General features: G+C 42.5%; 1 protein-coding gene across 4 annotated transcripts in view; it reads right to left on the bottom strand.

The window, feature by feature from the left end:
• Positions 1–16,166, bottom strand: part of ELMO1 (engulfment and cell motility 1) — a 584,323-nt gene that overhangs the window by 402,027 nt on the left and 166,130 nt on the right. For all 4 annotated transcript variants that reach the window (XM_025378540.1, XM_025378539.1, XM_025378538.1 and 1 more), the window contains one exon: positions 10,166–10,216. In XM_025378540.1, the coding sequence (XP_025234325.1) occupies positions 10,166–10,216 (51 nt within the window). The remainder of the gene's footprint in view (positions 1–10,165; positions 10,217–16,166) is intronic.

Raw genomic sequence — 16,166 nt, 5'->3', positions numbered from 1 at the left:
GGTAACTTGCCCAAGGTCACACAGCTTATCAGTGCTGAAGTTAAAATAGAACCTGGGCAGCTGGACTCCAGAAAACACACTGTAAACAGTGGATCTCAAATTGTTGCCTGTGTAAGAATCACCTGGATGACTTCTTAAAACACAGACCATGGGCCACCCCTAGAGTTTCTGGTTCTAAAGGCCTGGGGTGGGGTCCCAAAAATTGTGTGTTTAACCAGACCCCAGGTGGTGCTGCTGCTGGCCTGGGAATCACACACTGAGGACCACAGCTCTACATCACTCAGGACGCTGCATCTCTCTGTGATTATAGAATAAGCAGCTCTGTGGTGTTTTTCTTTCTTTTTTTTTTTTTTTTTTTTTGAGATGGAATCTTGCTGTCACCCAGGCTGTAGTACACTGGCACAATCTCGGCTCACTGCAACCTCTGCCTCCCAGTTCAAGCGGTTCTCCTGTCTCAGCCTCCTGAGTAGCTGGGATTACAAGTTCCTGCACCATGCCTGGCTAATTTTTGTATTTTTAGCAGACACAGGGTTTCACCATGTTGGCTAGGCTGGTCTTGAACTCCTGACCTCAGGTGATCCACCTGCCTCGGCCTCCCAAAGTGCTGGGATTACAAGTGTGAGCCACCACACCCAGCTGATTGTGTTTTTCAACTACCACCTGATCTTCCCCAGCTGTAACACAAGGAGGCCCTCCTGGTTTATAGCACCTAAAGAAAATGTGCTTGCCCTTCTAAAAGCTGTGCACTTTTAAGGAAGAACCTTTGCTAAGAAAACAAAGAAAAAGTCAACAATGTGGAAGCTAAGTAGATGGAATTTATTATACCTACTCTTATTAATATATAATTTATTATACCTATTCTTCCTACTTCATTTACATGCCTTCATACTTACCTACTTAAAAGTAAATAAATAAATAAATTTTAAAATAAAAGAAGTGAGGAGAGAACGGAAACCTGAAAAGGACAAGTGTCCCAGGCAGAGGAGTCAAGACTGCGGAGTCCTCCCAAATCCCACAACCGCTCATGGGTTGCTGCTACAGAAATTGAAAATATTTTACCAAGATGGTCACATGTAAGAATAGCAAAGCAATATCCTAACTTGGGATCCTAACTATCCTAACTGGGATCTTAGCCAAGGAGTCACTCCCATAATAGCAGTAAAGCCTTCTCCAAACTGCCACACTACAGCAAAGCTCATAGACTCAATGGCCTGGAAAGTTCCTATAGAACTATTCACCCCTCTCCTGCGCTCAGCCCAGCGCCTGAGAATGATGTGTTCTATTGGCATGGGGCTGTTCTTAACTCCCTGCAGGCCTTGCTCCTTCCCTTGGTACCCATATCTAAGGAGACAGCCGTTCTTCAAAAAGTGCATTCCCACAGTGTTTGCTTTGGGGTAAATTTCCCTCTTCATCCTAGGACATAGGTGAACAACTGGAGGAGATACGGTCACTAAAGAGGAGGGGAGGAGTGTGGCAAGCCAGGAGGTGAGAGGACCATGATGGAAAGCTCCATGAGCCAGGAGTCAGAGGCAGGGCCACTTACATCTCTTTCACTGGCTATCTCTGCAGCCACAGTGAACTTCTCTCTTCACTTCTCTTGGCCTCATTTTCCCCATTGGTAGGTACACCAAGGAACTGTGATGAGATCATGTTTAAGGTTCCCTTCCACCCACAGTGTGACAAATTGCATCTCACCTGGGCAGTAACCCTCATCACAGAGTCTGCCAGGAAAGGGTGATCCACAGAGGTGAGTCCCACAAGTGATCGCCAATCAAAATGTTATGTCAAACTGGTGGGACCCTTTTAATGCAATATTTTTTTCAACTGAATCCAGAACAGGCAGGGATATACCTTCTTTTTATCTTCTCTAATTTCTAAATAATCTGGAAATACAGCTTTTATTATACAAAAAAAAGTGGGAATCAAAGGTTTTGTTCTTAAAATATTGGAGTTTTGTAAGGAAATTTTGTTTTTGGATATTAGTTATTGCAGATCACTCTGTATATAATTTTGCTTAGCCTCTTCTCAGACAAGTCTTTCCAGTTATCCAGTGGAAAGCAATGTCCCTTCAAAATCCTCAGGATCCTCATTCACTGGTTCAACATACACTTCTGAAAAGCTTGACATTGTTCTGCACATTTGGGATACAGCAACAAATAAGACAGCCAAGGTTCTCACCCTCCCGGGGCTCACCCAAGCTTGGTGTGGCAGGTGGATAACTTTTAAAATTAACAATAAAAAATCAAATATTGATGTTTTATAGCAAAACCTAATGTGGAGGGTTTGCGTTAGAGAGTGACTGATGGCTTCTTTAGATGGAGTGGTTTTCAGGGACAAGCAACCTAAGGTAGTGACATCCAAGGAAAGATCTGACTGACAAGAAAGACCCCACCACATTGGGGAGTGGAATATTCTGGGCAGCATCAACGGTTAGTGTCAAAACCCTGATTCAGGTGGAACAAGCCTGGTCTGTCTGGAGGGAGAGAAAGGAGAGGACTGATGTGTCTGGGGTCTGCAGGCCAGGGGGTGTGGAGGGAAGTGAGGGTGTGGAAGCGGCAGGCAAGGTAGCCTAGGATGTTCATGAGCATGCAGAGCTGAAGGAATCCCTGGTGGTGATGTGCTTCCCTGAATGGATGCATGTAAGTATCTGAGATGAACGTGTGGTACAGTTGGAGCCCTTAAAACAGCATTCATAGCCAAACATTGAGCAGCCATCGTGTTTACCAATAGGACAACGGTGAAATAGTCATGATATGGTCATAGGATGAAATATTATATGGAACTGCATGTGGGACTTTTAGAGAATGTAAAATAGTGAGAACATCCTCACGAGGCAATATTAAGAGAAATAGCCAGGATGCAAACATATTTTATTGTTTGCGGGAGGTGGGAATATGTGCTGTGGAGTGTGTGTATCTGCTAGAATGTAATGTCACCCAACATATAGAAGTGTGGCATTTACCATGAGTTCAAAACACATTTCACTAAATGAATGTACAAATGAATACATATATATATGAATGTCTAAATGAATCTATATATGAACCTATAAATGAATATACATTCATGTATGCACACATATGTATTCATGCATTTGCATACAAATGATCAAAGAAAGCAAGTAGATGTGACCTGTGCTTATTTATGAATTGTAATATTCTAAACAGTTTTCTTTGCAGGAAGCCTTAGTTTTTGCATTGATCTGCACCATTTTTATATTTGGGAGGAAAGAGTCAACATTATTAAAAAAATAAGATAGCCTTAGTTCTGATTTTTCAAGCAACCAGCACACATGAAAAGAATCTAATAGTCACACAGATCTCTGTATCAGACAGCAAGTTATATTTTCTGGTATTGTTCTAAGGATAGAAAAAAAGTTTTACTTTGGGCCATTGAAACAGTTAGATGTGGCTACCTCATGTCCCAGATAGGAAAGGGTTCTGGAACTCAGACTCCAGACTCCAAGGGAGGAAATAGCTCATAAAGGATTAGCCGTGGGCACAGGAAAGGGTACTGGTAGTGTGTGTGTGTCAAGCATTTAACATCTCTCTCCCGAAGATACAAGTTAAAATCATCCCCAAGAAACTGCTAGCATAACTCTGGATCCATGATGTCAATTAAAGAGTAGTCTAAAAACATCCTTAGGTTCAACAGTTTAATAGATATCTTCAAATGTACGGTCAATGTTGCCCAGCAATCCAATATTTTCCTGGAATGTTTGCTATGCCCTTTCAGAATAACTCCTCCACATCTTTTCTTCTCTCCTTAAACCCCCTCTATGCCTTTCTGCTGCCTCACCTCCATTGGTGATCATTTCATTGAGGAAATCAAAGCAATCAGCCAGGAGTTCCTTCATCTTCCTACTTCTAACAGCACCAGCTGCTGGCATCTCTACCCTCAAGCTCTGCTTCCTCCTAATAGATGCTGTGTGGCAGGGACCCTGTTTCCTACCAAAAGTCAACTCTTCCCCTCAGCTCTGGATCTCCTCTCCCCGACCTTCTCAAGTATTCTACTTCAAATTTATCTCCCTTTCTTCTATATCATCAGTTCTCTCTCTGCAGTGGATCATTTCCAACTGCAAAAGTCTCCAAAATCTCCCATCTTTAAAAAAAACAAACAGAAAGGTAAAAACAGCCATTGACCCAATTTCCCTATAGCTACTTCCTCATTTCTCTGCTTGCATTTTCAGCAACAGTTTTGGAAGAGGGAGTAGCTCTAAAGTGTTGCCTCCATTCTACCTCCTATTCTCCCCGCTCTTATGAGGCGCCCCTGTCCAACCCTGCATGGAGAGTGTCTCTACGATGCTATTAATACCTCTAGGTGGCAGCCCAGGAATCACCCTCATCTCATCTTCCTTATTACCTGGGCAACCTCCAACACACGTAAATACGCCCTCCTCCTTGAAACACTTGGCTCACCTGGCTTCTTGTTCGGCTCCTCCTCTAAACTTTAGAGTGTCCCCAGGGGTCTGTGCTGAGCCCTTCTCCTCTACTTTCCCCATGGTGACTTCTTCCAGCCCACAGCTTTAAATGACATTTCTACGGGGGTGGCTGGCACATCTGCATCTCTCCAGGCTTCCTAGTTGATGACATATCCTCATGGACACATAATGAACATCTCAAACTTTTCATCCTCTCCACCTTTCTATTCCAGTAAACAGCACGCAGTTAATTTTGCCAGAGCACCGGGAAGAACAGGACATCCTAGCTCAAAGAGCACCACATCCTGAAGCCCTGGGGCTTGCCCTCCATAACACTCCTTCCAACTCTCCAATTCCCTACAAGACAGGTAGCCCAAGCCCCCTGCATCTCCTGAACCTGCAAGAAACTCTGACCCTGTGCCCTGGCCGCCGTTGCAATCTGTCCTTGGGCAGCAGCCTGGGCATCCTGTGACTCCTCTGCCCGCCAGCCTCCAAAGGCTTCTTCTCCCATGAGCCAGGCTGCCGAAAGCGATGGCAAGAAATAGAATTTAAGGCATTTTACAACCCTTTATTAGTTTCTCAAACCAGGAGAGAAAAATGGAAAACCTGAATTGAAAAATGGAATTTCAAAAAAAAGGCATTAATGGGCTTATTAAGAATCTCCGATAACCTGAATCCACACAGTGACTGAGATAATACCATTTTTCTTATTGCCAGAAGGAATAAAACCCAAAAATCATTATGACAGGCCCTCTGACCTAGATAACGCTGATACCAGCTCCCTAAACCAGAAAGAGCAGAAAGCGAAGATTATGCTTACAGCTGACAAAGCAACACTAGGGACTTGATGAGCAGTTCTGCTTTCTGTAATACGTCCACACAGGCCAAAAGAAGGCGTAATGGGCAATAATTCAGTTCGCATATAATAGGGTTCACAAAAAAACTCATAGTTTGCAATCCTGACATGTTTTTAGCATGGGACATTATGATTCGCCTCTTTTGTACTATAACGGCCTTAAATATATATTTGTGTTTTCTTTAATTAAAAATAATACCAGCAAATGAGAGAGGTAGAAATATATGAGTACAGCCGGGCGCGGTGGCTCACGCCTGTAATCCCAGCACTTTAGGAGGCTGAGGCAGGCGGATAACTTGAGGTCAGGAGTTCAAGACCAGCCTTGCCAACATGGGGAAACCCTGTCTCTACTAAAAATACAAAAATTAGTCAGGCATGGTGGCGCACACCTGTAGTCTCAGCTACTTGGGAGGCTGAGGCAGGAGAATCACTTGAACCCAGGAGATGGAGGTTTCAGTGAGCCACAATCGTGCCACTCTACTCCAGCCTGGGCCACAGAGCAAGACTCCATCTCAAAAAAACAATAATACACACACACACACACACACACACAGAGTGCTACTGGAAGTTATCAAATAAAAAAATAAAGTTAGCCCAAAGTTAAGTTTCTTGTAAGTATCCCTTGAGAAACATTGTATCCCTTTATCTGAATATACACACACTTCCTTTCCACATACATAACAGGCATCCTTCTTTTTTTTTTTTTTTTTTTTTTTGAGGCGGAGTCTCGCTCTGTCGCCCAGGCTGGAGTGCAGTGGCCGGATCTCAGCTCACTGCAAGCTCCGCCTCCCGGGTTCACGCCACTCTCCTGCCTCAGCCTCCCGAGTAGCTGGGACTACAGGCACCCGCCACCTCCCCCGGCTAGTTTTTTTTTTTTTTGGTATTTTTAAGTAGAGACGGAGTTTCACCGTGTTAGCCAGGATGGTCTCGATCTCCTGACCTCGTGATCCGCCCGTCTCGGCCTCCCAAAGTGCTGGGATTACCCCCCCATGCATCCTTCTATACAGGATGTTCTGCAACCTGCTTTTGTGTTAATAACAGGCTTTAGAGATACCTCCTCGGCAGCACGTATCACATTCTTACTAACAACTGCACAGTATTCTACAACATAAAAATTACCTACAGCACTTACCTAGTCCAACTGATAGACATATAACAGGTTCCCAGTTTTAGATCACTAAAAACAATGATGCATATAGCCATGCTTGGGCGTGTGTGTGTGTGTGTGTGTGTGTGTGTGTGTGTGTGTGTGTGCGTCCTGCAGTGCTTTTGTGAGTCTATTTATTATATAAATTCCCAGCAGCAGTACTGTTAAGACAAAGGTATATGTATTTTAAACTTGGGTGAATACAACTAAATTGCCCTCCAAAGAGGGCACACAAATAGACTCTACTTCAAATTTTCAAAATCCTGACCCCACAGCATCTTTTCCTCACACTTTGATTATCTAGGACTGTAGATTTTCATCTGTAAGAGAGGCTGAAGTTCCTCCTTGATTGATTGATAGATAGATAGATAGATAGATAGATAGATAGATAGATAGATAGATAGATAGACAGACACACACATACATACATACATGCTTCTGGAATTCTTTCCAAACACAAAGTTTTTGTGGGGTTGTTTTAAGTTTTTGGTAGTCAAATTTACCGATCTTTTTCTTTATGGCTTCTGTGTTTTGTATTCTATTTAGAAGTTTCTCTCCACTTCAAGACTACAAATATAGTCACCGTAAGCACCTCTTAAAACAAAAATTTCAGAAGAGTAACAACAATGGTCTGGCAAGCCAAGCTTTTTCTGCTACGAACAATAGCCAAAGCTGATTTTAAAATATGCTGCATGCAACAGAGGACCTCAGACTCCATGCCCACAGCTATTATGATCATGGCAGGTAGGACACATTATTCAGCTCTGCACTCAGAAGTTCCCCAAACCCTGACTGCTCCAAAGGTCACACACATTTGCACACATTCTCTGGGTGTGTTCCTGGCGCGCGCACGCACTCGCTGCCTCTCTCTCTCTTGCGCTCTCTCTCTCTCTCTCTCTCTTTCTCTCTCTCTATATAAAAAAAACTCTGTCGCCCAGGCTGGAGTGCAGTGGCATGATCTCAGCTCACTGTAACCCTCGCCTTCCAGGTTCAAGCAATTCTCTGCCTCAGCCATCTGAGTAGCTGGGATTACAGGCACCCACCACCATGCCTGGCTAATTTTTGTATTTTTAGTAGTGACGGGGTTTTGCCATCTTGGCCAGGCTGGTCTTGAACTCTTGACCTCGTGATTCACCCGCCTTGGCCTCCTAAAGTACTGGGATTACAGATGTGTGCCACCGCACCCAGCTTATATTTTTATGGTAACAGGAGATGGATAAACATACCACACTAGAAAGATACACTTGTTTAACACGGCCACTAGAGAGACTGTCTAAAGATGTACCATGCAGTGGAGAAGAAGCAGCCATGTACAAGGCCTATTACAAATTAAACAGTGCAAGTTGTTTGTTTAGATCCTCTAGTATCAATGACCTAATTCTCTAGGAACAATCTAGAGGGACTGTTCTGTGATAAATGGAGACAGAAAACAAATTCATCAATCAACAAAAAGACCACCTTTGACAGAGTGGAGGTAAAACTCAGCATAGCTACACATTACATAAAAACAGGAGTGTGTGTGTGTGTGTGTGTTGTGCGTGCGCGTGCGTATGTATATCCGTGTGGGTGTTGAGATGTCCTTATCTGGCTTCAGGGAGAGTTCAGCTGAGGCAGAAGGAACTTCAAAAACTAGTATAACACCATCTGCTGGCTTCTTTATGGTAGCTTCATAGGTGTTTCTTTTTTTTTTTTAAACATATTTTTATTGTGTATGTAAAAATGAACGCGTATATGCAACCTGTATTTTTCAGCTAAATGCAAAATTATAAAAAACAACCTATTTAAAGTTCACAGATCGAAAATGTCTTGCTTATAGAGTAACTTCCCAATTCTAGACCCTGTGGCCACAGCCACAACACAACGTGGTTGCTTAAAAACGCAGATTCCTGGGGCCAATTCCCAAATACTGTAATCCACCCTCTCTATTAAGGCACCAGATATCAGCATTTTCAAAGCTTCACAGCTGACCCAGGTTTGGGAACCACTGCTTTTTGGAAACCGTAAGCCAGTCTCTTGTAGGTGGGCTCCCATCTTTAATAGTGCCTGTCTTACATGGGCTTTCACATCTTTCCATTCACTGAGCTGGGAATGTGAGGATCATTCTCTCAAGAACACAAATTCCATTCTCCCTGATGACAAGTCATCCTAAGTTTCCTTTGGGATGCTGAAAAACTTCACCCTATCTAATATCTAGCCTTATTTCAAGGAGTGACTTAGATTGTAGAAATTTTGTTCATGAATCCACAGCAATAAAAAAATGAAACTAACTCCTTCTTTGCCTTAGAGAAGGCTTTGATTAAAAACCTGTCTTTTAGACTCTAAAAGGAAATAAAAGGCAAGGTCTACTTTTTCTGTCCAGCAAGCAGATGATTACATTTAACAGGATAAATAGAAACTACAAAAACCAAACAAAACAATGGTCTAAAGGTCAAATTAACATTCATTCATGCTGACTTGAGTAAGAAGACCAATGCAAAGTCAGACAAAAATGCCTCAGCTCATCATGTAGCCACTGAAAAATGAGTAAAGATTATAATTTCCATTAAGTAGCAAAGCAGGCATCAAAGACAGTTCTGCGAACTGTAGCAACTCACTCCACTGAGCTCATCACTGTTTTTAGGTTCAGGATGTTATTGGGTAAAATGTTTAGGAGTTTCTAAGCCACTCTAATGTAATTTTCAACAATAAGAATTTATGGTAGTTATAGTACCCGCAGCTTAATTTTAGCCAGATGCTTTTCCCAATTTTTAAATTTATTTTTAGCCTACCACATGGCTTCAGTGGAAACTGAAAATGATAGTTAGACACAGTTTTCATCACATATGCAGAGTGAAAATAGTAACACGTGGTGTATTTGGGGCAGATTATTTTTTTAAGAAAGCAATGAAATGCACTGTAAAATAACATAGTTAAATACGCTAATGTTACTACCTAAAGTATCGCCAAGCAAGTAGGAAAGATCAAGAAAAGAGACATCATCAACTACAATAGTCTAAATATACTGTAGCATCTTGTTTAGCAGCTTTAATTCAGAAGACTCTAAAGTTCTTTATGTAGAATCAGCTGTCAATGGAACAGTGAAGTGGCCAACATTTGTAAATTATTTTTATGAATTGTTGTAATAACCCATTAAGTACAAAGTACTTAAACTCTCTCTTTCACACAAACACACACACGCACACTGACTTTAAAGGGAAATAACCGACTTTGGTTTTGTTTGTTTGTTGTCTGAATTTGCTCAGATGGCATTAGGTGGATGTGTGAGCAGGTGGGTAAAACCAGTTGGTACAGGTGAGTGATCCCAGTTGTAACACAGAAGTTGTTAAGACGACCTCCAAACTCAAACCTTAAAGCAGAGCTGTCCAATCTTTTGGCTTCCTTGGGCCACAAGAAGAAGAAGAATGTCTTGGGCCACACATAAAATACACTAACGATAGCTGAATAACTAAATAAAATACAAAAAAACTCATGATGTTTTAAGACAGTTTACGAATTTGTGAATTGAAAGCTATCCTGGGCCACAGGTCAGACAAGCTTGCCCTTCGCTTGGAGTAAGGTCTTCCTCCTCTGCAGTGGGAAATCTATGGAGGAGCATTCCTGCTAATCCAGAATCTGCATGTTCAGGACATTCTGGAAGCCTTTTGCTTTGCACTAAAGTCATCCTCAAAAATTAATATCTCACATATAGCAGAAACGCAGAGCAAAGAATGTACTGGGAAGTTAGAAGCTGAGATCGACTTACTGGAGATTTGGTTAATCGAAGGATAGTGCCATTTTTTATCTCATTGCGGTTCTGGAAAAGAAATAAAAAATCTTTGTAAATCTTCAAGTAGAAGCTTGGTAAAGAAGAGAACAAAGGCAAATATAATCTAGCAGATAAAACAGGCATTCAGTTTATTCTCACTTGAATAATTTTTAATTATTTCTAGAAAGGCTGTTAACTTTCTATCTGACAATATTCAGTACAAAGGAAGTGAATATAAACCCAAAGAAAAGGAATATGGGTCCCAAGTATAGCAAACAAAAAAAAAGTAATTTTAAAAGGTTATTAAGGGCATATGACCTGACTCCTGCATTTCTACAATTCCTGACTCCTACAATTACACTCTTACATATTTACCCAATAGAACTGAAAGCATGTGTCCACACAAGAATTTGTGCACTAATGTTTACAGAAACATTATCTGTAATAGCCAAAAAGTAGAAACAATACATAAGTCCACTACTTGATAAATGGATAAGCAAAATGTGTTCTTTCCATTCTGCAGAAAATTAGTAAGTCATAAAAAAGGAATGAAAGGCGTGGTGGCTCACACCTGTAATCCCAGCACTTTGGAAGGCCAAGGCAGGCGGATCACCTGAGGTCAGGAGTTCAAGACCAGCTTGACCAACACGATGAAACCCCGTCTCTACTAAAAATACAAACAAACAAACAAAAAAATTAGCCAGGCATGGTGGTGGGTGCCTGTAATCCCAGCTACTCAGGAGGCTGAGACAGGAGAATTGCTTGAACCCAGGAAACAGAGGTTGTAGTGAGCTGAGATCGCACCACTCCACTCCAGCCTAGAAAACAAGAGTGAAACTTTGCCTTAAAATAAATAAAAGGAATAAAGTACCAATACATGCTACAACATGGATGAACCTTGAAAACATTACACTAAGTGAAAGATGCCAGACACAAAGGCTTCATGTTACATGACTGCATTTGCATGAAATGTCCAGGATGGGCAAATCAATAGAATGAGGCATTAGGATAAATCGTTGCCTAAGGCTGGGGGAGGGAAGCAATGGGAATGACTGCTCGGTGGGTTCAATGTTTTCTTCTGGGGTGATGCAAATGTTTTGGAACTAGATTGGTGATGGCTGCACAACACTGTGAATGCACTAAACACCCCCTTTAAAAGGTGGATCATTGTGACATCTGTCTCAGTAAAGCTGTTTCTTTAAAAGGGTTATTAAAGAGCTTCGTTTCTTAACATTTGCTGGTTCCTTTTGCATGTTGCCTTGAAGTTAAGAATAAATACCATAAATAAGCAGCTCTCCAATCAGCCTGCCTCCATGTGGCAAGTATATTTGAAGTGAGTGTTAGGAAGCTATCACTTAGCATCTGATGTGGTTTGGCTTTGTGTCCCCACCAAAGTCTCATCTTCAATCACAATCCCTATGTGTTGAGAGAGGGACCGGGGGGAAGGCAATCGGATCACAGGGGCAGTTTCCCTCATGCCGTTCTCATGAGAGTGAGTGAGTTCTCACGAGATCTGATGGTTTTATAAGGGGCTCTTTCCCCTTTGCTTCTTTCACACACTCTCTCACTCGCTGCCATGTAAGACGTGCCTGCTTACCTTTCTACCATATTTGTAAGTTTTTTGAGGCCTCCCCAGCCATGCAGAACTGTGAGTCAATTAAACCCTCTTTTCTTCATAAATTACCTAGTCTCGGGTAGTTGTTTATAGCAGTGTAAGAACAGATTAATACAGCATCTTTGACATTGAAGATAGAATTTCATTGGTGGTTTTATTTTCTTCCAGTAGAGTATATACCACACATAATTTCCAGGAGGAGGCCTTCCAGGACTCACCATGGTTGCATGCCCTACCTGGTATGCTGAAGTTGGGGGTTAATAAATCTGCCTTCAGGATCACTACCTTGCATAATATAAGATCAAGCCACAAGCTGGAGTTTGCTCAGGACTCAGTAGACACACTGAGGTGGTAGGAAATTTCTTGATGAGATGCCAAAGACACATAAAATTGCTTGCTTCCCCAGCCAATTCTGATGACTTTTTGGACAATGAATTTTCTAAAAGAACCACCCAGAAGGGGGCAGCCTTCAGGCCAGAATTCCCTCCAAAAGAAAAGCGGATCTGAACATTTCACACCAAGTGCAGGCAGGCCCGAAAACCCAACACCACCAGATCCGGGCCCTACATATGCAATTCAGCCCAGTGTAGAGCATCCCCTGATGCACTGGGTCACCTCTGGAGAGAGCCAGCTCGTCATTACCGGAAGCATGTAAGCATGGTACTGAATGTCTCTTGGCAGGCAGGCTGAGATAGGAGATGGGGAAATGAATTCAAGTCATTTTTAAAATCTCTTTTCAACTCTAAAATTCTGACTCTGTGAGAAATGAAAAGGAAGATGGCAAATACTAACAACAGAGTTCTAAAGAAGCCGAATACATAACATACCCTTTCTTTGCTCAAGCTCTAAACAACTTGAGAAAATAAGATGGAGAATGAAAAATCCTTTGTATTAGTGACTATGAAGAACAAGTCTCAGAGTGAGCCAGCAGACGTGCTGATTGAACCCTTGGGTCAGGCACACCTGTTCATATAAGGCTTAAGGCAGTTCTCTTCCTAAGAGGAAAGAGGTCTAATTTATTCTTACCAAATTTTCCAAACAGGAAGGGAAGAAGGCTCTAGGGGTATAAAAATGTCAGGAGGGTTTAGAAACAATCTTTTTTTTTTTTTTTTTTTTCCCCAGAAGGAGTCTTGCTCTATCACCCAGGCTAGAGTGTAGTGGCACAATCTCGGCTCACTGTAACCTCCGCCTCCCATGTTCAAGCAATCCTCCTGCCTCAGCCTCTCAAGTAGCTGTGACTATAGGTGCCCACCACCATGCCCGGCTAATTTTTGTATTTTTAGTAGAGATGAGGTTTCACCATATTGGGCAAGCTGGTCTCGAACTCCTGACCTTGTGATCCGCCCACCTCGGCCTCCCAAAGTGTTGGGATTATAGACGTAAGCCACCACACCTGGCCCAGAAATAATCTTTCTAATAATCATGGAAGTTTGGAGTTGTGATGAGGCATTCCTAACAAAAGCAATGAACTAACATTTATTGAAAGGAACTGGGCTGGGAGTTTTTGTTTCTCATGCTTATGTAACCAACATTACACCTCTATACCCACGTTAAAGATAAGAAAGCAAAGCTGCTGAGAGGATAAGTTATTTGCCCAACATCATGGAGGGGATGAGAGGACTCAAACCCAGGTAATCTGACAACAAAGGATGTGCTCTGTGTGCCTGACAAAGGCAAGACCCAGACCTTGCATTTACCCTCAGAGGGGAGAGTTCATCAGTCGCTCAACATACATGACAGCAAATAATCAAGACTGGATTCCTAAGTGCTAAGGAATGCTCCCCAGAGTCCCAGGGCTTCCCCACCACACCCAAGGCGACATACTGGGTGCTGAGTGGGAGGAGGGCTGGGAGAAGTTCCTCATTGGCCTCTAGGCTCCCTCAGGCACTCCTTCAAGGTTCACTGCTTCCTTTTTGGAACCCAAGCAAGACTGCTTTCCAGAAAGGGTCTTGATGATTGTTTGTTTCAAAGCAAAGCATGATTAAATCCTCTGATAAAGCTGGGCTCAATTCCTGCTCTGCTTCCCACCAGCTGAGTGGACTCAGTACAAGCTACTTAATTCCTCAGACCTAAGTTCTCTTCCCAAAAGTGGGAAGAACAATGCACTGTTAGAGGTGAATAAGAACAAAAGGAAACGGACATAGGCACTGCATCTAGACTCGAACTGGCTGAAGAATGGGAGCAATTCCTGCTGTCCCAGAGACAGCAGCACCTTCTGCCTGTGCCTTCTCAGTCAACAATTACATTTATCTTCTCTCCTTTCCTTCCCTCATGCTTTTAAATCAGTGTCTTGTACTTCAAATGAAAAGGAGATATGTAGAAGAACTAATAAAATATGCATTAAAAATTTAAGGTCCTGGCAGAAAGGCAGAGCAAACTCAGAAACAAAGGCAATGGTAGACCACTGCATATTCTATCCAGAAAGTCAACTGGATTACAGCTTTTTCACCATGTGCTGATGACACCTTTGGCTTTGTAAGAAAGGCCTAACTTAAGATGTAAACTTCATTAACAAAGGGAGAGGCTTGTCATTGTTCTGATTTCATAAATCCCACACAGGAGGCACAGTCCACAGCTTAAAAGTGATGGGGCCACCCAGACTGGACACACAATTCACTTCCAAGCGGGAAAACCTGGTGCAAGTGGCATGGCTGTCCTTATGCTCCCAGCTTTCTCATGTCCCCGGCTTTCTCATATGGAAAACGAGGATATTGCCTATTTCCTAAGGTTATTCTGAGGACCAAGTGAGATAACCCATTTAAAGTCCTTAAAACGGTGCCTGGCACATTGCAAATGCTAGAAAGAAGTGAGAGAGACAGAGAGAGAAAGGGAGAGAGTTCACTGTTTATTATTAAGCACAAAAATAATACGTAAAAAGCACATTGCTATATTCTTATTTGTTTTTAGCTAGACCCTATACGTAAATAATAAATAAAAATAATAATACAATCTATGTTACACCAAGGACAGAAACATCTACCCAGCATGATAACAAATATTAGCAAATGCATACCTCTTCTGTAAGTTGACCAGCATGTCTAAGGAGGAATTCTGTCTCACAAGCATGCTTCGTATTGAAGGAGGGAATCTCTCACCCACTTTTTTTATCCTATTCAGCCCTCAGTCTGTTTCAGAGGCAGCAGCCCTCTAAGCATCAATAAGTGCTGTCTATGTGCTTTTACTTATTCATCTTTTTTGTTCATTGGCTGTCTCCCTCACCCCTAAGATGTCACCTCCAAGAGAGCAGATAGTTTAGTATGTGTATATCACTCCCATCCAGAACAGTGGACACCTATGACCCGGCACATGCCGGCACTCGAAAACTATCTGTTGAATAAATGGCTAAACTACTCTATGCCAGGCACAGATGAGGCACCAAGGCACATACAAAGTTAAATAGGACTAATTCCTGTCTGCTGGGAATTGGTCAGTGAGAGAAACTGACGTGTAATAACTGTATCTGTACCATGGCAGAGACCTGGGGGTGACCAGCGCTGAATCAGCACATAGGTGTGATGCGAGGAGATGGGAAGAACAGGGTGGGCAGCAAAGGCTTTTAGAGGAGATGACATTCAAGATGGCCCTCTGCACATAGGCAGGATTTCCCAGGAGAGAGGTGGAAACAGCACATCTCAAAGCTCTGAGGCACGAAAGGACAAGACCTCCTCATGGAACAGAGAAAAGTCCTGTGTGGTCGCTTAGAGCCGGAGATGCAGGAAGAAAAGGAAGACGGGACACTTGAAAGGCAGACTGATCTTCCACCATTTAAGAAGAGGGAGGAGCAGGAGTAAGGGGTGGCGTTCCAGCTCTGATTTGCTGTTAGCAAATGTGTCATCTCTCTCGAGGAGCCAGCTGAGCAATATGGCAGTCATATCTGTCCACAAATATTCTCCTGAGAAGGAGAATTGCAAAGCTCAGGCTTTGGGAACAAGGGTCATGTGGCCGCTTCATGAGAAAGGAATCCAGAGCCTCTGGGCTGAGAACAGAAACCATCTACCTCACCCCCAATACTCAGCTGGTCACTAAGAATGCACACCTTCCAATGTCTGCAGTAACAGCACTTTGTATGCTTCCTCTGTCTTCACTGGCATAACTTTATTCTTCCAGAAGTCTCCTGCTTAGGCAGATGGCATGACTGCTCATTACAGGAACTTTCTGAAAGACCCAGAAACTCAAATGAAAAACATCAACTGTTTGTCCTCTAAGGCTCTTTGAATCCCTTGCCTCGAAACCTGCAGTTTCCACCAATCCGAACTGTTGTATCATGACCCACACATGCTTTGAAAGACCCAACTAAACCAAACTTCCAATTCTCAATAAATTCTGACTTTACTTTCTGTGATAGCCCTTTTTTTTTTCCTTTTTTTTTTTTTTTTTTGGTAC

Source organism: Theropithecus gelada, chromosome 3 (assembly GCF_003255815.1).
Source record: "Theropithecus gelada isolate Dixy chromosome 3, Tgel_1.0, whole genome shotgun sequence".
NCBI lineage: Eukaryota > Metazoa > Chordata > Mammalia > Primates > Cercopithecidae > Theropithecus > Theropithecus gelada.
The sequence above is the reverse complement of the archived record's forward strand: the minus strand, read 5'-3'. Positions and strand labels throughout refer to the sequence as shown.